At 48.2% G+C, this 21201-nt stretch overlaps 1 protein-coding gene across 1 annotated transcript; it reads right to left on the bottom strand.

The window, feature by feature from the left end:
* Positions 1 to 4761: 4761 nt before the first annotated feature.
* On the bottom strand, positions 4762 to 16575 carry RLBP1 (retinaldehyde binding protein 1). The gene is made up of 7 exons (XM_005910195.3): positions 16564 to 16575; positions 16166 to 16294; positions 13997 to 14201; positions 11928 to 12106; positions 7359 to 7517; positions 5525 to 5635; positions 4762 to 5207 (listed from the first exon to the last, which is right to left on the bottom strand). Exons 1-7 carry the CDS (start codon positions 16573 to 16575, stop codon positions 5049 to 5051), a joined length of 954 nt encoding a protein of 317 aa, XP_005910257.1. The 3' UTR covers positions 4762 to 5048.
* Between the last annotated feature and the right edge of the window lie 4626 nt (positions 16576 to 21201).

The raw sequence follows: 21201 nt of genomic DNA on the forward strand, positions 1-21201 counted from the left end.
AAATAAGTTTTTAAAAAATAAATAAAAGGATTCTTCCCATGTCTTCACCAAAGCACGAGCTTGAAAGAAGTGGGCAAAATACCAAATTCTCATCACAATTGACTTTAACCCAGCCTTGCAAATACCGAAGAAATGACCAGCCCACAGGTGTCTTTACAAGCCCATCCTCTCTGGGAAGACAGCCAAGGCCTGGGAAGAGTGAAATAATCAGCATTTTAAACACTTGCTCTATAAAGTGAACCACGTAGACAGAATGTAAGAGATGTCAAAGTGGTAGTTGTCACACATGATTCACAAGCTTTTCTGATAGTGTTCTTTGGAAAGACCAGGTGAACATGACCTAAATTAAGATTATATTGGGTTGGCTGAGTAATAGTGGTGTTTTCTTCTTTATATCTGTCTGAATCCAAGCGAAGGGTCTCCCAGGGCCAAGTACTGGCCCAGCCAGAAGGGTTGTGGTGGTCCATGCTCCCCCACCCCAAGGACCTTGCACTTAATCTTCTTCCTTCCTTCCTTGCAAAGCCTTTGACAAACTAAGTGGGGAGAGGTGAGTTGGTTTGGGGGGACATACATCAGCAAGATCTAAGAATGCTCACAGACAGAGGATCCCCGTGGGCTATAGCCCATGCAACCCATGGGGTTGCAAAGAGTTGGACACAACTGAGCAAGTCATCAAGCTTCCCAGGAGAATCAATCAGCAAGGAGGTTGCAAACCCCTGCCTTGGAAGCTCTGATTGGTTATGTGCATTCCCCTAAGGATCTTGTTAAAATGCAGACCATGATCCAACAGATCTGGGGTAGGGGGAACTAAGATTCTGCATCACTAGCAAGCTCCCAAGTGGAGCAGACATCCCCTCCTGGGGCCACACTTTGAGCAGGAAGGCTCCCGGGTATCCTGTGAGCTTCCCCTCCCCGCACTGCTGCTGCTGCTGCTGCTAAGTTGCTTCAGTCGTGTCCGACTCTGCAACCCCATAGACGGCAGCCCACCAGGCTCCACCGTCCCTGGGATTCTCCAGGCAAGAACACTGGAGTGGGTTGCCATTTCCTTCTCCAATACATGAAAGTGAAAGTGAAGTCGCTCAGTCGTGTCCAACTCTTAGCGACCCCATGGATTGCAGCCTACCAGGCTCCTCCATCCATGGGATTTTCGAGGCAAGAGTACTGGAGTGGGGTGCCATTGCCTTCTCCACCCTGTACTGCTAAAAGCTTCCTCAACACCAGAGCCACACCCACAATGAAAAGTATTATAAAAGGTGGTCCAATTCACCCTGAAGGTGACTCCTCAGCTTTCTCAGATTAACTTAAGACCCAGGCATCCCTCTTCCAGGAAGACTCTGCCAGGACACCCAGCAGCATTAGCCTCCTGCAGCATCCCTTAGGTAAACTCGAGAATCTAAGAAGTGGCTAGTCTTGCTCAGAGATTCTTTGAAGCTGATGGCCCATTTCATTACTGAGACCTCCACCCACACCTTAACAAATGCTTCCATCTGCAAACAGTATTTCCCCAAAAGGCCATGTGATGCGTCACTGTGACCTCCCAACTTTGCTGTTGTGCTGTGTTCAGCCATATCCAACTCTGCAACCCTGTGGACTGTAGCCCGCCAGGCTCCTCTGTCCACGGGATTCTCCAGGCAAGAATACTGGAGTGGGTTGCCATTTCCTCCTCCATGGGATCTTCCTGACCCAGGGATGGAACCCGTAGTTTCCTGCGACTCCTGCATTGGCAGGCGGATTCTTTACCCACTGAGCCACCTGGGAAGCCCTCCCAACTTTTGCTTGGCTCAAATTACTTTCGTGTGCAGAATCCCTGCCTCATCCCAGATGTCTCCGGAAGGAAGGTGTTCTGAGCAGCAAATGGTTGTAATGAAAGTCATGTTTTGTTATCCCCTTTCCCATATTTGGTGGCTTTCAAGAGTATTTTATTGTCCCTCTAATTTTCTCATGAATGAGGGGGGTGGTAGTCACTTGCAGGAATCCAGCATATCCAGGCAGCTCAGAATTTGGGAAACTGAGCACATCAGATTTTAACATTAACATTCATGGTCTTCAGGCACCTACTCCCAAAGGCAGCACCACCTTCCTGGCAAGGTCTGGCTCAGACTGCCCCTGCCCAGGACTGCCACGGACATCCATGGACATGGAGGAGCAGTATCAGGGCATGGCCAGCAGGGGGCGGTGGCAGCCCACAGTCAGAACCGACTTCCTCAGAAAACCCTTGGGGCTTTTTTGTCAAACCATTCTTAAGCTAAGTCTCCAGCCCTGCTGACTTTAGCGGGGACCCCAGCATCCCATTTGGATTTGAGTAAGAACCAAATGTATGGATGTGAGAACCAAATGTCATGTATGGAGAGTTGCATCATAAAGAAAGCTGAGCACCGAAGAATTGATGCTTTTGAACTGTGGTGTTGGAGAAGACTCTTGAGAGTCCCTTGGACTGCAAGGAGATCTCACCAGTCAATCCTAAAGGAAATCAGTCCTGGGTGCTCATTGGAAAGACTGATGCTGAAGCTGAAACTGCAATACTTTGGCCACCTGATGTGAAGAACTGACTCATTTGAAAAGACCCTGATGCTGGGAAAGACTGAAAGCAGGAGGAGAAGGGGATGACAAAGGATGAGGTGGTTGGATGGCATCACCGACTTGATGGACATGAGTTTGAACAAGCTCCAGGAGTTGGTGATGGACAGGGAAGGCTGGCGTGCTGCAGTCCATGGGATCACAGTCGGACACAACTGAGCGACTGAACTGAACTAAACTGAAGAACCAAAGCTGCCCCCAAGAACCTCTGCCTGCAGTGTTTTCCATATCCTGATTTCCTTTGTAAATTAGAGCGCCCACAGATCAGAGGGTGGGGCGAGGAGGGCTCTGGCAATAAGGGACCCGGGGGAAGAAGGGAGTCATCCAAGAGGAATCAGCCAGGGTTTTCCTCAAATCTGGGAGACAACTCCTCTGCAAAACAATTGTAAGTGTAGCTTGAAAGCTTTAACAAAGCTCATTCCTTTCATCTTTTCAGCTCAGCCTCATCCTCTCCCGGCTTCTACCAACACCTGTACTGTTGACTCACCAATGCCCTCTATCTCCGCAAATACAAGCCCCATTCTCCTATCACTTGCCCCAGCAGCATGCTTCTGTCCTCACCCTGGACATAGCCTTCTTAGCTCCAGATATTCTAGATCTCTTGGGGATGAGGCTGCAGAGCCCTCTTCAATCAGAGCAGCTCCACTTTTCAGGCTTAATAATAGAGTTCCATGTAAGGTTTGATATGGAAAGGCTTCAGGTTTTAAAGAATTTGAAGATGGGTTTGCGAGAAATCCTCACTGGTCGTGTATGCTCAGTCACTTGAGTCATATCTGACTCTTTGCAGTCCTATGGACTGTGTCCTGCCAGGCTCCTCTGTCCATGGGATTCTCCAGGCAAGAAAACTAGAGTGGGTTGCCATGCCCTCCTCCCAGGGATCCTCCCAGCCCAGGGATCAAATCTAGGTCTCCTGCATTGCAGGTAGATTCTTTACCGCTGAGCCACCAGGGAACCCTCTTCACTGGTCAGCCACCCATAATAACTTGCTGTGATTCTTCCTCCAGCTCTGAGGTTGTATGTATATCATTTAAGAAAATAGAGATTGTTGACTGTGAAAGTGATAAAGGAGAAAGTTACTCGGGTGATGAGTATACACTACAAACCCCAGAAATGAAAGAAAAGATACAAGGAATAAATGCATATATATGCACAGTCACATATAGATGTACATGTACATAGCCACACTGGAAAACAAGAAAGAGAATTCAGTGGCTTCAGAGAAATTTCCAAAGGCATGAAAGCAGAGGGCACTGGATTGAACCCACAGCCCAGGAAACAGCTGAGGGTCCTGCACCAAACGGTGTGCCCAGCACCAAGGGTGCTTTCGTGCTCAGAAGGAGGCAAGAGCAGGGAAGTCTTGGGATGAGTACTGAGGTGCCTCAGTGAGAAGAGCCAGGCCAGTTGACCCTCACTCATCACCACAAGCTGGATAACAGGAACAAGTGTCTGTCTGAGTGGGAAAGTCAGTGCAGGACCTTGGGAGAAGAATCAGTCAGTGCCTCTGAGCCCCATGCCCAGAAGAAGCCAGGCTTTCCCCAAGAGGGAGCAACGTGCCCAGCACACACTCAAAAATCACCAGACGCTTTGAGGAAAGCCAGCTCCACAGAAAGAAAAGCATTTATGTTTGTCTAAATATGCAGAGCTTGAAAGTAGAAGCTCACTGCTGTAGGGTGAGACTGCAGACAAAGAAGAGTTTTCACCATATAACTTGAGGTCTGGGAGAGTGCTCAGAGAAGATATCATCTGTAAATCTAAGTAAAACCATCCGTGGAGGCAAGGGGTCTGGAGGAGACAGCTTTGATGGAGGGACTCCACAGACAGAAGGAGGGGGACACAACAGTCACCCTTGAAGGAGGTCAAAGCTCCTGACCATCACTGCATACATCAGAGGAGGAGGACCCGACCACCCCAAAATGCAGCCACATCAAGAGTGCTTCCACCCCATAATTCAGCATGGAAAACCTTTCACCTGCCTCCCAGCCACTAAGGTCACCATACTTGCCAGATCCTTTGGACTCACATCCCTCCTCGTTTGGGCTGAGCAACTAACGCTTTTACTTTACTCCTCTTTGATCTTTTATTTTTTGTATTTTTAAGGAGGAAGAGACCTTTAAAACCAGACTCCTTGCCTATTTTCACAGATCCTAAACAGTAAAACTCTATTACAAAGGAAATCATTCAGAAGCTTGATTAGAGTCTTTGAAACTCAACCCCATACCAAGTCTGTGTCCTAAAGCTTCAGAGGCAGTAGAAATATAACTATCCTCACTTTTTCATGTTCAGGAAATTCCCCTGCTTTTTTATTGGCCCCCAGCTTGGGAGGAGAATGACATCTGAGTTTGCCCAAACTTAGGATGGTTCAGAGGAACCACAGTCACCCCAGGAAGCCCCTTTTCACAGCATTCTGGGTCCAGGGCAGTTGAGGAGAGGCCTAGGGATGCTAACTACAGGTCAGATGGCAGGAGATATTCTCAGAAGGCTGTGTTCTCAGTTTGGTCCCGAGGACCAAAGAGCTGCTCAGCAACGGCCTTGCCATCATACTTGGGCAGTGTACCCCCAAAGTCGGAGGGCAGGATGTCCTCATCAAACTCCTGGTAGAAGCTGGAGAGGTCTTCTCCATGGACAAATACCTGCAAGGAAGCAGAGGAGATGGGTCTGAGCAAGGAGGTACCCTAGGATGAGGTTGGGGGAGAAGAGGAACAGGAAGACAAAGGCACGCATGCCATCTCTGCCTGGCGATGTCCTTCTCAAAAGTCCTCCTTGCTGTGCTGTCCATGGGATCCACTTAGTTCCAAGTCTTCATACAGAGCCCGAGGAGGTGGGGTTCCCTCCTCCTCCACCTCATCCCTCTTGTCTCCTGAACCCTTTCCTGCTACAAGCCCATTCACTCACTCACCCACACACCAGACGATCAGCGGGCACCTTCCCTGTGCAGCTATGCACTCACCCTCTGGAGCAATTTGCTCTTCAAGAAGGGCTTGACCACGTTGTAGGTGGTGGTGAAGTACCAGGGCTGGTAGATGAAGTGGATGGCTTTGAACCGAGCTGGGAAGGAATCCTGCAGGGACAGACAGCACCCCCACCACATGGCCCCGTGACCTCAAAGGTTCTCACTCACTTTCCCACTACACTGCCCCTCCCCACGACACAAGGACAGAGTTGTCATCACACAGTTGCCCCAGAGGATAGCCCACTGCAGGTTCCATCCCCAGGCCAATATCTGGGGAGCCCTGGTTATGCTGTAGGTCCAAACTGAAGGAAGGATGCCCCAGAAGCAGCCCAACCCTCTTCCTGCTGATGCACAAGACTCTGTCATTACATGGAGTGGAAATGGAAAGATAGCCTTGCTTGGCTTTTAGGTGACCCAGTTTTTTCAAATCCACTTGCCTGCTGAGTAGACTACAAGCTGTGATAGACCAGAGGGACACTATTGTCATGACTTATTGTCCTGATGCGCAGAACCGACTCATTGGAAAGATTGAAGGCAGGAGGAGAAGGGGACGACAGAGGATGAGATAGCTGGATGGCATTGCTGACTCGATGGACGTGAGTTTGGGCAATCTTGGGGAGTTGGTGAGGGACAGGGAGGCCTGGTGAGCTGCAGTCCATGGGGTCACAAAGAGCTGGACAGGACTGAGTGACTGAACAACAACAATTGTCCTCCATCCCCTCCCGTGACCCTTACCTCCCATCTCTCCTTTCCAAAGCAAATCGGATTTAAGATTAGATTCAGTTCAGTTCAGTTCAGTCACTCAATCGTGTCCAACTCTTTGCAACTCCATGGACTCCAGCATGCCAGGCCTCCCTGTCTGTCCATCACCAACTCCTAGAGCTTGCTCAATCTAACTCATGTCCATCAAGTTGGTAATGCCATCCAAACATCTCATCCTCTTTCATCCCCTTCCCTTCTTGCCCTTAATCTTTCCCAGTATCAGGGTCTTTTCCAATAAGTCAGTTCTTCACATCAGGTGGCCAAAGTACTGGAGCTTCAGCTTTAGCATCAGTCCTTCCAATGAATACTCAGGACTGATTTCCTTTAGGATGGACTGGTTGGATCTCCTTGCAGTCCAAGGGACTCTCAAGAGTCTTCTCCACAGTTCAAAAGCATCAATTCTTTAACGCTCAGCTTTCTTTATGGTCCAACTCTCACATCCACACATGATTATTGGAAAAACCATAGCTTTGACTAGATGGACCTTTGTTGGCAAAGTAATGTCTCTGCTTTTTAATATGCTGTCTAGGTTGGTCATAGCTTTTCTTCCAAGAAGCAAGAGTCTTTTAATTTCATGGCTGCAGTAACCATCTGCAGCGATTTTGGAGCCCAAGAAAATAAATTCTGTCACTGTTTCCATTCTAAGAAAGGACTTCAGATACATGAGTATATAGGAGTGAGTTGTCTTGGGGCATTAGTGCTATCTCTTTCTCAGGATAAATTCACAAGCAGAGGGAGACAGCATGACAAAAGGGGACAGAGAATGGGATTCCAGGTCAGAAGGTGCAGTTCAAGTCCCACCTCTGCCCCTTGATAGCTGTGTGACCTTGAGAAGTCACTCAAATCTCTGAGCCTAGGTTTCCAGGTTTGTAAAATGAAGCAGGGAGAGAATGTTTTTAAAGAGTAAATGAACTGATGAATGTGAATACATGGCAAACTGTGGATCACCATGAAGTGTTTGTGGTTGGGGTTGTGATTATCCAGCATCATTAAACCAGAAACCCAGGCCCTGCCTCTCAGTCTCCCCACCCATGACAGGCTCCTGCAGGACAGAGTTCTGAGGCCTCACCTGGAGCATGTCCACCATCTTTCTGAGATCGGAAGGCCGAAGTCCGGCAGCCTGCTGCATGGTGAAGCCCTTGAAGTTCTCAATGATGCAAAAGCCATTAATTTGAGTCTCCTCATTCTCCAGTAGCTTCTCCAGGATGACGCAGTATGCCTGCAAGATCTTGGGCACAAGTGAATGGGCTGTAAGATCCAAGCCATAAGGACAGCTAAGACTCAAGGTCCTAAGAGGAGGCCTTCCCTAGTGGTTCAGTGGTAAAGAATCCACCTGCCAACGCAGGAGACTCGGGTTTGACCCCTGGTCTGGGAAGATCCCACTTGCCACAAAGCAGCTAAGCTCTTGCACCATGACTACTAAGTCTGAGCTCTAGAGGCCAAGAGCCACAGCTACTGAAGCCCGTGCGCCTAGAGCCTGTGCTCCACAAGAGAAGCCACTGCAATGAGAAGCTGCACACTGCAGCTGGAAAGTAGCCCCCACTCACCACAACTAGAGAAAAGCCTGCACAGCAACGAAGACCAACACAGCCAAAAGAAAGAACATTTTTAAGAACGGTCTTAAGGGAAGAGCTATACCAGTGAGCAAATTAGAGGTAATCTGTCACAGGCTTGGAGCTGGGACAGTCCACCTCTCTGAATGTATCCCAAGAAAATAATCAAATCATCTTCAGTGTCATATCCATGGTTAGATGCCAGAGTGTCTATCCTTATACCATTGTAACAGTGGAACAACCTAAATGTCCAGCAAAGGGACTGGTGAAATTATGGTATATTCACACCATGGGGTATTCTGGAACAGTGATATATAAGACTAATGATACAGAAAGATATCCATTCATGGTATATTATTGTAGAATACGATCCATATTTATAAGAAAAAATGTGTACGTCTGTATGCATTTGCATGCACGTATGTTTCTAGGTTTCTTGCAAAAATAGACTTGGAAGAATGTCAGTGGTAGAAATCTCTGGATGGTAGAATTCTGGATGATTTTAAATTTGTTATTTTTTTTTTTTTGTATTTTCTAAAATGAGTGGTATCACTTATGTAATCAGAAAAAAAATTTGTAAGTCTCTTCCTTAGCAGATATATGTATGCTTCAGTCCTAAAACCAATATCTTATTCAGTAGCAGACACTACAGTAGGATCAGGAACAAGATAAGCATGCTCACTTCCCCCTGCTACTGCTGCTAAGTCGCATCAGTCATGTCCGACTCTGTGCGACCCCATAGACAGCAGCCCAGCAGGCTCCCCCGTCCCTGGGATTCTCCAGGCAAGCACATTGGAGTGGGCTGCCATTTCCTTCTCCAACGTATGAAGGTAAAAAGTGAAAGTGAAGTCACTCAGTCGGGTCTGACTCTTCGTGACCCCATGGACTGCTGCCTACCAGGCTCCTCTGCCCCTGGGATTTTCCAGGCAAGAGTACCGGAGTGGGGTGCCATTGCCTTCTCCATCACTTCCCCCACCACAGAAGTATTGACCAATGCACTCAAGTTTTTTTGTTGTTGGTTTGTTTTGTTTTTGTTTTAATCAGGGACATAAGAGCTAGAAAAGGAAAAGAAAAAATTTCCTCTAATTACAGATATTATGATAGCATTCTTAGGAAATCTGTATATGACTAACAAATAACAGGAAAATTCAGTAAAAATACTAGGATATGAAACTAAGAGACAAAAACAATAATCTTCATAGATGCAAAAAATGACCAATTAGGAGATATAATGGAAGAGAAAGTTCAACTAATAGCAAAAACAATAAAATAAATACTTTAACGACAAATGTGCATAAGGATTGAAAACTCTGAAAAACTTCTGGACGCTCAAAATGTAGTCATAAAAGGGAAGGCATCCCTTTTTTGTGGATGGTACCACTGGCCATGGATGTTGCATTCATACTGATGCTGATTCTCCTCGTTTGTTATTTATATTAATGTTACTCCAATAAAAATCTTCTGACATTTCTCCTAAAGCTAAACAAGTTAATTCTAATTGTTTTAGGGAGGGTAAACATGCAAGAATAGCTAGAAAAGCCCTGAAAAAGAGGAGCATTAAGGACCAAATGAATCCCAACAGATATTAAACATTCTATACTGGACATGGAATAACAGACTGGTTCCAAATAGGGAAAGGAGTACATCAAGGCTGTATATTGTCACCCTGCTTATTTAACTTCTATGCAGAGTACATCATGAGAAACACTGGGCTGCATAAAGCACAAGCTGGAAACAAGATTGCCGGGAGAAATATCAATAACCTCAGATATGCAGATAATACCACCCTTATGGCAGAAAGCGAAGAACTACAGAACTTCTTGACGAACATGAAAGAGGAGAGTGAAAAAGCTGGCTTAAAGCTCAACATTCAGAAAGCTAAGATCGTGGCATCTGGTCCCATCAATTTAGTTCAGTTCAGTTGCTTAGTTGTGTCCAACTCTTTGTGACCCCATGGACAGCATGCCAGGCCTCCCTGTCCATCACCAACTCCCGGAGTTTATCCAAACTCACGTCCATTGAGTCGGTGATGCCATCCAACCATCTTATCCTCTGTTGTCCCCTTCTCCTTCTGCCTTCAATCCCTCCTAGCATCAGGGTCTTTTCAAATAAGTCAGTTCTTTGCATCAGGTGGCCAAAGTATTGGAGTTTCAGCTTCAGCATCAGTCCTTCCAGTGAACATTCAGGACTGATCTCCTTTAGGATGTACTGGTTGGATCTCCTTGAAGTCCAAGGGAGTCTCAAAAGTCTTCTCCAACACCACAGTTCAAATGCATCAGTTCTTTGATGCTCAGCTTTCTTCACAGTCCAACTCTCACATCCATACATGACTACTGGAAAAACCATAGCCTTGACTAGATGGATCTTTGCTGGCAAAGTAATGTCTCTGCTTTTTAATATGCTGTCTAGGTTGGTCATAAATTTCCTTCCAAGGAGTAAGTGTCTTTTAATTTCATGGCTGCAGTCACCATCTGCAGTGATTTTGGAGCCCAAAAAATAAAGTCTGCCACTGTTTCCACTGTTTCTCCATCTATTTGCCATGAAGGAATGGGACCAGATGCCATGATCTTAGTTTTCTGAATGTTGAACTTTAAGCCAACTTTTTCACTCTTCTCTTTCACGTTTATCAAGAGGCTCTTTCATCTGTATATCTGAGGTTATTGATATTTCTCCTGGAATTCTGGTTCCAGCTTGTGCTTCATCCACTGGTCCCGTCACTTCATGGCAAATGGATGGGGAAACAGTGGAAACAGTGACAGACTTTATTTTGGGGGGCTCCAAAATCACTGCAGATGATGGCTGCAGCCATGAAATTAAAAGATGCTTGCTCCTTGGAAGAAAAGTTATGACCAATCTAGACAGCATATTATAAAGCAGAGACATTACCTTGCCAACAAAGGTCCATCTAGTCAAAGCTATGGTTTTTCCAGTAATCATGTATGGGTGTGAAAGTTGGACTATAAAGAAAGCTGAGCACCAAAGAATTGATGCTTTTGAACTGTGGTGTTGGAGAAGACCCTTGAGAGTTTCTTGGACTGCAAGGAGATCCAACCAGTCCATCCTAAAGGAAATCAGTCGGAAATATTCTTTGAAAGGACTGATGCTGAAGCTGAAACTCCAATACTTGGGCCCACCTGATATGAAGAACTGACTCATTTGAAAAGACCCTGATGCTGGGAAAAATTGAAGGCAGGAAGAGAAGGGGACGACAGAGGATAAGATGGTTGGATGGCATCACTGACTCAATGGACATGAGTTTGAGCAAACTCCTGGAGTTGGTGATGGACAGGAAGGCTTAGCGTGCTGCAGTCCATGGGGTTGCAAAGAGTTGAACATGACTGAGCGACTGAACTGAACTGAACTGATCCTGTCTCTATAATTAAAACAATGTGGAGCATGAAAAGACAGACCGATGGCACAGAGTAGAAAGTCCAGAAATAGATCCAAGCACCTATGAAGATGCAGAATATGATAAAGATGGTGTCTCAAGTCACTGGGGGGAAAGATGAACTTTTAAATACATGTTGCGACAACTAGATGGCATTTTCTAAAATAAGTTTGTACATTTTTTTAAGGCTTGGTGTCACATGCCAACGTCCTCTCCAGATGAACCCTATATCCCCAATTATGACAGCTCTCTTAAGGGCTTGGCAAGTGAAATCACACACATACACAAATGCAAAGAACTCAGGCGCTTAACAGATTGGAACCCATGCTTTCCAGAATCTCTCCCAGTCCACAGTCCACTAAGCCCTGTTCTCTGTGTTGCTCTCCACTTTCAGCATTTGGCAGGGTTGATCCCAGCTCATGGCCCCAACTGTCAGTCCCATTCAGTGGGATACAGGGGGCAGCCATGTACTGGCCAGTGGGCCCTGCCTGCAAAGCTGCTGGGTTTTCCAGCTGCCACAGCACATCCAAGGAGTTCTCTTCCTGCCCGGAAAGGGCTTGGTGCCATGAGTTTACCAGATATTCCCTCACAAACCTTGCCTCCCGGGGAGCCAGGAATGAGGTTCCAGTGGAGACCAGATCTAGAGAAGGCAACCCAGCCCAGAGGATGGCAGGGAACCAGGAGAGCCCCCACTGACCTCATCAAAGGTGATTTCTTCAGAGTCCCAGTTCTCAATATTGAAGAGCATGACCACTCGGCCATACTTGTCCCGCGTGGAGAGGACACCAGGGTAGCCAGCCTCAACGGTGCAGCGGACAGCCTCTGGGGACAGGCTGTCGAAGAGCTCTGGGTACTGCAGCCGGAAGTTCACGTAGCCTGGCAGAGGCGGAGCAGAGGAGGCCCCTCAGGGAGCCGGCCCTCAGGGAGCCAGCCCCTCCCGGGGTGGCACATGGTGGGCATGCAGAGACCCGGGCTCCTGCCTGGCTCCTCATCTACATGCTGTGTATAACCCGGCAGGGTACTCAACCTCTCTGTGCCCCAAGTTTCCCCTCCAAAAGATAGGAGGATAATGCTGGCCTATCTCGCCAAGTTGCTGTGGTTAACAAACAAGATTCCAGGTACGCTACGGTCTAGCACGGGGAACTGTGCTCAAAGTTGTGTGGCAGCCTGGATGGGAGAGGAGTTCGGGGGGAAGGATGGCTGAGTTGCTCTGCTGTCCACCAGAAACTATCACAACGCTGTTAATTGGTTATATCCTAATACACAATAAAAAGTGAGAAAAAAAGTGCATGAATTTTTCCAGGTATGAATGCCATCAGTAAACTGTATAGGTGTAATCAGTAAACATCAGTAAACATAAGGTGTAATCGTAAATCTGAGGACAGCTACTACTGGTTATTTTTCTCTTTCCCACGAGTAGAAACACAGGTGTTTCAGTTGGGCACAGGGTTAGCTGAGCAGGGGTGGGGAAATGACCTCCAGATAAAATCCAAACCCCAGGTAGGACACAGAGATCCCTTCTAATTTCAGCGGAACTTCCACCAACCCCATCCTGAGCCATCCTGAATGGGTCCCTTCTTCTCTGCGGTTGTCTCCTCCACCAGACCCTGGAGGTGCCAGGCCCAGAGGAGGAGTTTGGGAGGCATTTGCCAAGGGAAAGGCACTGACCTGCTTGCTGTCCCCCAACACCCCAGGCAGCCACCATGCAGTGTTTGCCCTTGCTGTGCCCTCTGCCTTATTGCTCTCTCCTAGGGCATCTCACTTCTTTCTAGTTTTTCTTTGAAAGTTTCCTTTGCACTAGAGCTTTCCTAATCATTTTACCTAAAACCCTCAATCCTTTATATCCACCTCTTTTGTTTTTCTCTGTATATTTTTAATTGTCTGGATTGTTATTTCTACCATTAGACTATCAGGCCCACGAGGGCAGACAGTTCTTGTCTACTTTGTTCTCAGCTGCATCCTTTGGCCTGAAACAGCCGTTGGCACAGAGCAGCAGTGAATTAACATTTGTAGAAGGAAGGAAGAAGGAGAAGAACTTCCCTGGCAGTCCAGTGGTTAAGATTCTAGGCTCCCACTGCAGGGGAGCACTGGTGGATATCTGGTGGGGCAACTAAGATCCCACAGCCAAAAAAAAAAACAAAAAGAATAATGAAAAAAATTTTTTAAGAAGAAGGAGAATCATTAGGCTGCTGAGCGCCTGCTCAGACACCGTTCCCTCCGACAGCACCAAAGACTTGATTCCCTTGGGACCCTGGTCTCCATCCAGTGGTCGTGGCCAGGGAGGTTCTGTCCTCCAGGCTCACTCCCAGGGCAGGCACCATCTTCGATTCCACTCTTTGTGAGGTTTGAGTACCTGCGAGGAATCAGGCTCATACCTACCTTCCATGCAGCGCTCCAGAGCCAAAGCATAGGAGGGGCCGGTGGGGGGCGAGGAGGGAGCAGGGCTTGGAGAGGAAGCTCTCGCATCTTGGGCTCCCAGTTTGGGTGGCTAAGTTCTGCTCATTGAGAGTGGAAAGAGGGGCCGGATCTCCAGGAATCTGGTCCTGCCAGACTCACTCCTTTGTCTGAACAGAAAAGGATCTCGAGACTATTCAGCTCACACACCCATTTTACATATGAGGAGAAGGAGGCTCAGATACAGTCACTTGATAGAGCATGGGAAGGAGGTGGAGTGGCCAGTCTCCTCAGTGCCTGGATGAGGGTCCACACCACCCTCATGACTTCCCCTCCCACTCCCCAACCCCCGCAACCTTCCTGGGGCCTCACCTCTGAGCAGCTCGTAGGCGCGCCCCACGTGGAACTTGCGCGCGCGGATGAAGCGCAGGAAGAAGGCACTGTCTTTTCCCTGCACCCTCTCCGCCACGGCCACAGCCAGCTCCTGCCCCGAGGCGGCCTCCGCCTGCACCAGCTCCTGTAGCTCCCGCACTGCCTCCTCCCGGGTCTCTTCCTTTTCATTCAGCTCGTCCTTGGCCTGGAGCAGGGGCAGGGTGCAGGCACAAAGTCAGGTAGGCGCGGTGCGGGAGGCTCCTCCCGGTGCCAGACCGGCGGACGCGCAGAGGGCACGGCAGGTAGTGCCATCGCTCCTCTGCCCACGAGAGCAGCATCAGCATTGGCAGCAGCTCAGACTGCCCGTTATATTTGGAGAAAATTAGGTCAAACTGCTTATCCTGGGTTTGTTTGCAGGAGACGGCCAAAGGACTAAATGTTTCTAACCACAACAGCCTATGCTTACTGGAGCCCTGAATTAGCACACTGCTAAGTCCTGGGTGTTCTTTGGAAGGAATGATGCTAAAGCTGAAACTCCAGTACTTTGGCCACCTCATGCGAAGAGTTGACTTATTGGAAAAGACCCTGATGCTGGGAGGGATTGGGGGCAGGAGGAGAAGGGGATGACAGAGGATGAGATGGCTGGATGGCATTACTGACTCGATGGACATGAGTTTGAGTGAACTCCGGGAGTTGGTGATGGACAGGGAGGCCTGGCGTGCTGCAATTCATGGGGTCACAAACAGTCGGACACGACTGAGCGACTGAACTGAACTGAAGTCCTGTAGATACTTTTTTTTTTTTTAATGTATTGATTTGTCTGCTCTGGGTCTTAGCTGCAGCCCGCAGAGGCCATGGGGTTACAAAGAGTCAGACATGATTGAGAGACTGACCCACACACATTCAAACTCCTAGTTGGGGCATCTGAAATCCTAGTTCCCTTGACCAGGAATAGAACTCAGTTCCTCTGCACTGGGAGGGCAGAGTCTTAGCCCCTGGACCACCAGGGAAGTCCAGTACATGATGTTTCTAAATCTTGGCCACAGTCCATCACAAGAAGGTTGTATTCTTATCCCCCATTTCTCAGGGTGAACAGATTGAGGCTCATAGAGGTCAAGATATTCTTGCTCAAGATCACCCAGGTAAAAAGAGTTGAAGTTGAAACTCCTGATCAGGTTGAACTGTTAATTGCTTCACTCTGCTGCATCCCAGGTTAATTTCTGATCTTCTCAAAATTAAAGATACCATTAATTAACAAAAAAATTAAAGATACCAGTCAGATGGCAGCCTGCCCTCTCCCTCACATTCCTCCCCTTGGATAAGCCTGGAGAAATCCTGAGCATGCCAGGGGCTGTTCTTTCCTTGGATGGCATGAGGGGCGAAGGTAGGTCTGGGGGAACTCGAAGCAGCTTTCCCTTGAGATGCCCAGGGAGCAGAGATGGAAGCCAGGAGCCCAGGGCCAGCTCAACCCCAGGCCAGCTCTGCCACAGTCTGATCATCTCTGAACTGGTCCGACAACCTTCTTTCATAGATACCGAAGACAAGACCCAAAGAGGGAAAGCAGTTTGCTCAAGATGACACAACAAGTTGGAAGTCATTGTGATATTAGGACTTGGGCCCTTTCCTATTCAGTTGGGAGCAGCAGTTGTATCTGTGCTCTCTAAGGCCATTGCAAATCAGGGTTCCTCATGTCTGAGTCCAGGATGATCCCTGATCCAGAAGCCCTAGGTCCCAGCCTTGGTTTCAGGGAACCCTGTTGATGCCATAATCTTAGAATCGGGTAGCCTTGACATCTGGTTGACCCAGTTGCTACCATGGCCCTGACTTCAGAATAGCCCGTAGAACAAGTCAGTCTTTTAGGTCCAGAATAACCCGGAGGGCTGGTACTGGACCTCTTCTACAGGAGAGAGGATGTTATCAGTATTCCCTTATGTTGGGACTACCATGACGGCCCAGTGGCTGAGACTCGGTACTCCCAATAAGGGGAACTCAGGTTCAATCCCTGATCAGGGCAGTGGATCTCACATACCATGACTAACAGCTCCTGCATACCACAACTAAAGATCCCACACGCTGCAACTAAGACCTGACACAGCCAAATAAAAAATAAATGTATTCCCCCTTGTTACCTCCCTACCTGTCCCTTCACACACCCCCAGGCTACCTCACCTTCTGCAAGGTGTGGCGGGGCAGCTGGCTGCACGGGCCAAAGACAGGTCCATGGTCTTTGGTCGTAAGCCTCTCCAGTTGGGCACGGAGCTCCTGTTCCTCTTCAGGGACCATGCGGAACGTGCCCGCCTGAGGAGGGAGAAGCCAGGAAAAGGGAGGAAAAGGCCCCCATCAGCCTGAGCAAGCCAGCCAAATGGGTCTGCTCAGACCCCAAGCTAGTGCTTTTGCCCAATGTCACTGTTGAACTTCCTCCCTGTGGGTGGGGTCAGGGACTACCGAGAGGTTTAAAGGGTGGATGCCCATAACCCTGAGGAGAGCAGATAATGGAGAAACAGGGAGGAAGAAAAGGAAGGAGGAAAGGTGGACAGAAGGGAGCCCCAGGGCACGGAGGTACTCACCCCCTCTGACATGCTGTCTGTGGAAGACTGGAAGTGCTGCAAACAAAGAAGGAGCCCACTTCGTCTGTCCTGGCCTCTCAAGGCAGCCTCCTTTCTAGGGGAGACATGGAGAAGTTCTTCTGTTATTGTCTCAGAACAATGAATCTCAGACTTTTGAGTGCATCAGAGTAACATGAGGCATTTGCTAAGAATACAGATGCCTCGGCCCTGTGCCTGACTCTGAATTGGAGACCAGACATCTGTATTTTAAAGCAGCACCCCAGGGACTTCCCTCATGATCCAGTGGTTAAGACGCCATGCTTCCAGTGCAGGGGACCCGGGTTCAGTCTTTGGTTGGGAAACTAAGATCCCACCTGCTATATGGCGCAGTCAAAAAAAAAACAAAGCAGCACCCCCAGTGGCCCTGAATAAGGTGGTTCTTGGGCTGTGCTTTGGGAAACACCCCTCTAAGAAGGAGAACACACAAATATACCTCGAACTTCAGTTCTTAAAATGAGATGGCCCAGCCAGGGAGAAACTAGAACAGGCTTCCACTCTTGGTTACATGGTCACTGAGGGATAAGGCAATCCCTCCTCCCATTTGTGTCCCTCTTTTTCCAGTCCCAAGGGGCATCTGAGAAACTCCCCAGCCTAGTGAATGGCACCATTCCAGTGAATCCACTCCCTGGAGGGATGATGGCTAGTTACATAACCATAACTGAATGTGTGTTCAGTGCCTTGTGATGCACTTTTCAAATCCATTGTCTGGGAGCCAGCATTATGATATCCACTTTACATAAGAGGAAACAGGCCCAGGAGAGTAGGTGATTTGTCCAAGGTTACACAGCCAGATATAGCCAGGGATCAGGACTCAAGACCAAGCTGTTACTTTCCATCAGCACCAAGAGGCAGCCTGTTGTGGCAGAAGTCAGATCTGGGTTCAAATTCTGTCTCTTCCCCTTGCAAGTGATGTGATCTAACCTGAATCGGGGTTGTCCCCTATAAAAGGGAGGTGGAAGGTTATGAAGATTTTATTAAATAATGTACACAGAAGCAGTGGGAGGCCAGCAGAAAAAATTTCATCCTTTGCCCACATGACATCCCACTGAGTACTTTTGGAGACAATTCTATTTTCACATTTTCTCCTCTCCTACCTAAACATCCCCAGGCCCGTCACCACTCCACTCCTGCCTCCGACCAGGTTCCTGTCAGTCAGTTCTGTCACCTGGTCACTGTTGATTAGTGGCAGAGGTGGGACTTGAACCTATGTTTGCCTGACACCAAGACTTTTTTTTTGACACCTAGAGCCAAGACATCTCCAGGCAAACTCTTAGGACAGCAGGTGTCACAGAAAACCACACTTGAGAGTCAGAGAGACCCAGGTTTAAATCAGCCTTTGTTATCTATCACCCATGTGACTTTAGGCCAATAAAACCTTTCGGAGCCTCAGTTTTCTCATCTGCAAATTGGGGATAATAGCCACACCTACCAAACAGAGTAGTAACAAAGATCATAGAAGTTCTGTAGGGTACCTAGCACAGTGTTTTGCTCTGAAACATAGTTCCCCTTCTCTTTCTTAGCACCATCCGGATCATTACCCCAGCTTGCAGAGAGAGTCTTAGAAGATTCCAGGGAGTATCTGAGGATCTTCCATCTCCTGCCTGTCCCACTCCGCAGCCCCAGCAGGACAGGGAAGTTCTGGGGGGCTGTAATCCACCAACAGGAATAAAATCGAAGTCAACTTTCTGAGACAGAGACTTCCAAATATGCAGGAAGATATATAAGATAGACTGAAATGCAACTGTGTTCTCACTTCGGTTTTGCTGGAACAGAAATGACAAGGCTAATAGAACTCCCTGAGCGAGAGGCTCAGACAGGAGAGACAGGAGCTAGACGCCCCCAGAGAGTTAAGCGGATCATCACAAGATCAAGGCTCTTAGAAATGAAGGGTTAAAGTCAGTACAACAACTCTTTTTAACATATGCCCAGGGATGGGAGGGGAATTGGGGGGAGAATGGATACAAGTATATGTATAGCTGAGTTCCCTGTTCAACTGAAACTATCACAACATTGTTAGTTGGCTATGCCCCAATACAAAATAAAAAGGTTTTTAAAAAATAAAATAAAATATCCCCAGGCGACTTCTCTGATGGTCCAGTGATTAAGCTTCTGCACTGCCAATGCAGGGGATGTGGGTTTGATCTCTGGTTGGGGAACTAAGATCTGACATGCTGTGCATGGCCAAAAAATTAAAAATAAAATATGTCCAAACTACTAACTGTGATTTTAAACTATTGATTTATAAGTTGTATACATGGAAAAAAACCCACGCCTCACTTCATGTCAAAGCTATTCCCTGCCATCTAGGCTTGCCAGATAAAATATAGAATGTCCAATTACACATGAATTTCAGATGAACAAAAAAGTTTTGACGTGTTTAAGTATGTGCCATACAATATTTGGGACATACTTATACTAAAAAGGGCTTCCCAGGTGGCACAGTGGTAAAGAATCCACCTGCTAATGCATGAGATGCAAGAGACTCTGGTTCAATCCCTGGGTTGGAAAGGTCCCCTGGAGTAGGAAATGGCAACACACTTCAGTATTCTTGTCTGAAAAATTCCATGGATAAAGGAGCCTGGCAGACTACAGTCCATGGGGTTATAAAGACTGAGAACACAAACACTTACACTAAAAAAAGTATTTGTGGTTCATCTGAAATTCACATTTAACTGGGTATCTTATATTTTTATTTGCTAAATCTGCCATCAGGTTGGTCGAACTCACCCTGAAGAATGGCCAGTTGGTTTCAGTTTTGGGGGCAGCCTGGAATCTCCCCACCACAAACTCCTTACCCTAATCCTAAGCTTCCTGGCCCAGCCAGGCCCCTGCTACTGACTTACCTGACAAGTTAGCAGCTCCTCCTTGGGACACCTGGTGCCTGTGTCCTCCGGGAGCCTGGAGGTTGCCTCTGCTGGGGGTGTGGTCCAGTCAGCAGGCTGGGATTACTGGGTCACAAGGAACTTCTCAGGGCCCACAGTTTCCGTTTAAATCAGGCTCACAGGGAGGCCCAGATTGGGGCAAGTGACGCACCAAGGGGGAGAGGGGCTCAGCTTGGGCCTGGCTAGAGCTCGCTCAAAGCCCTCCTTTGTGTGCGGCTGCTCCAGAGTTCCTGCTCAGCCATGTGGAAGCCGGGCCATGGGGGTGGGATCTGGGTCAGTCCCCTTCTCTCCTCCCCTTCCTCTCTCTCATTGCAGAGGGGGTCTGAGAAAGCACTCCTTAGGGTAAGACATGCTGGAGACGGAGGGAAAATTGAAATGTGATCATTGATGAAATGGCAGTGGCAGAGAATCTGGGCCGGTCACCCTCTCCCTGAGCCCAGCCGGGCCTGGCATGGTAGGGCAGGGAGCAGGGCCCACCGGGGAAGGTAACTGGTTAAGGCTTCGTGGGGAAAGGACAAGCCCAGGCTGACCCACATCTAGGCAGTGGTGTGCAGTGATAAGAGCCGGCTTAGGAGCCATTCTGCCCCCTCCAGCACCTTCTAGCTTCAAGAAGTGACTTCACCGCTGAGTGACTCAGTTTCCTCCTCAGAGAAGTGGGGATCATTAGAGGAAGTCCTATTCCCCAGGATCTCAGAATGGGACTCTATTTGGAGATACAAGAGGATATTAAGGAAAAATGAGGTCATCATGGTGGCCCCTAATCCAAATCACTGGTGTCCTTATAAGAAGAGGGAATGTGGACGCCAACACACAGAGGGAAAACTGCGTGAAGACCCAGGAAGAAGGTGCCATCTACGAGTCAAGGAGAGAAGTCTCAGAAGAAACTAGCCCTGGGGACTCCCTGGCAGTCCAGTGGTTAGGACTCTGCACTTTCACTGTGAGGTCCCCGGTTCCATTTCTGGTCAAGGAACTAAGATCCCACAAGCCGTGTGTGGCATAACCAAAAAGAAGGGGAAAAAAAGAAACCAGCCCTGCTGACACCTTGACCTTAAACTTCTAGCCTTCAGAATTGTGAGAGATGAATTTCTGTTGTTTAAGCCACTCCGTCTATAGTATTTTGTTACGGCAGCTTTAGCAAACTGATGGAGATGCGTCCTTGGTTTTTTTTTTTCCGCAGGTACTTCACAAAGTGTGAGGGCAATAATGAAAGGAGGCGGTGGTGAGAGCTCAAGCAGCCCTGTGGGAAGGAAACGTAGAGACCCCAGAAGCGTGCATACGTGCTCAGTTCATGTCTGACTCCGTGACCCCATGGACTGTAGCCCACCAGGCTCCTCTGTCCATGGAATTTTTCAGGCAAGAATCCTGGAGCGGATTGCCATTTCCTTTTCCAGGGGCTCTTCCCTACCCAGGGACCGAACCTGAGTCTCTTGCATTGGCAGGCAGATTCTTTACCACTGAGCCCCCTGGGAAGCCCAGAGACCACAGAAGAGGCTCTGTCAGAACTGGATGAGGGGAACTTCCCTGGCAGTCCAGTGGTTCAGACTCTACACTTCCATTGTAGGGGCCCGGGTTCGGGCCCTGGTTGGGGAAACTAAGATCCTGCACGCCACATGGTACAGCCAAAAATAATAATACAAATTACTTAAAAAACAAACAAACAAACTGGGTGATGAACTCCATCATGAGGAATATTCTTTTCTACCAAGATCGCTTTTGA

The sequence above is a fragment of the Bos mutus genome, chromosome 21 (assembly GCF_027580195.1).
Source record: "Bos mutus isolate GX-2022 chromosome 21, NWIPB_WYAK_1.1, whole genome shotgun sequence".
NCBI classification, from domain to species: Eukaryota; Metazoa; Chordata; class Mammalia; order Artiodactyla; family Bovidae; genus Bos; species Bos mutus.

What these genes read in the sequence shown, in the direction of transcription:
- RLBP1 (XM_005910195.3), bottom strand. An exon ending in AGATGGTGGACATGCTCCAG is followed by an intron (nt 5,636 to 7,358) that starts GTGAGGCCTCAG and finishes CTGTCCCTGCAG; the next exon opens with GATTCCTTCCCAGCTCGGTT. An exon ending in AGAGCAAATTGCTCCAGAGG is followed by an intron (nt 5,208 to 5,524) that starts GTGAGTGCATAG and finishes GCTTCCTTGCAG; the next exon opens with GTATTTGTCCATGGAGAAGA.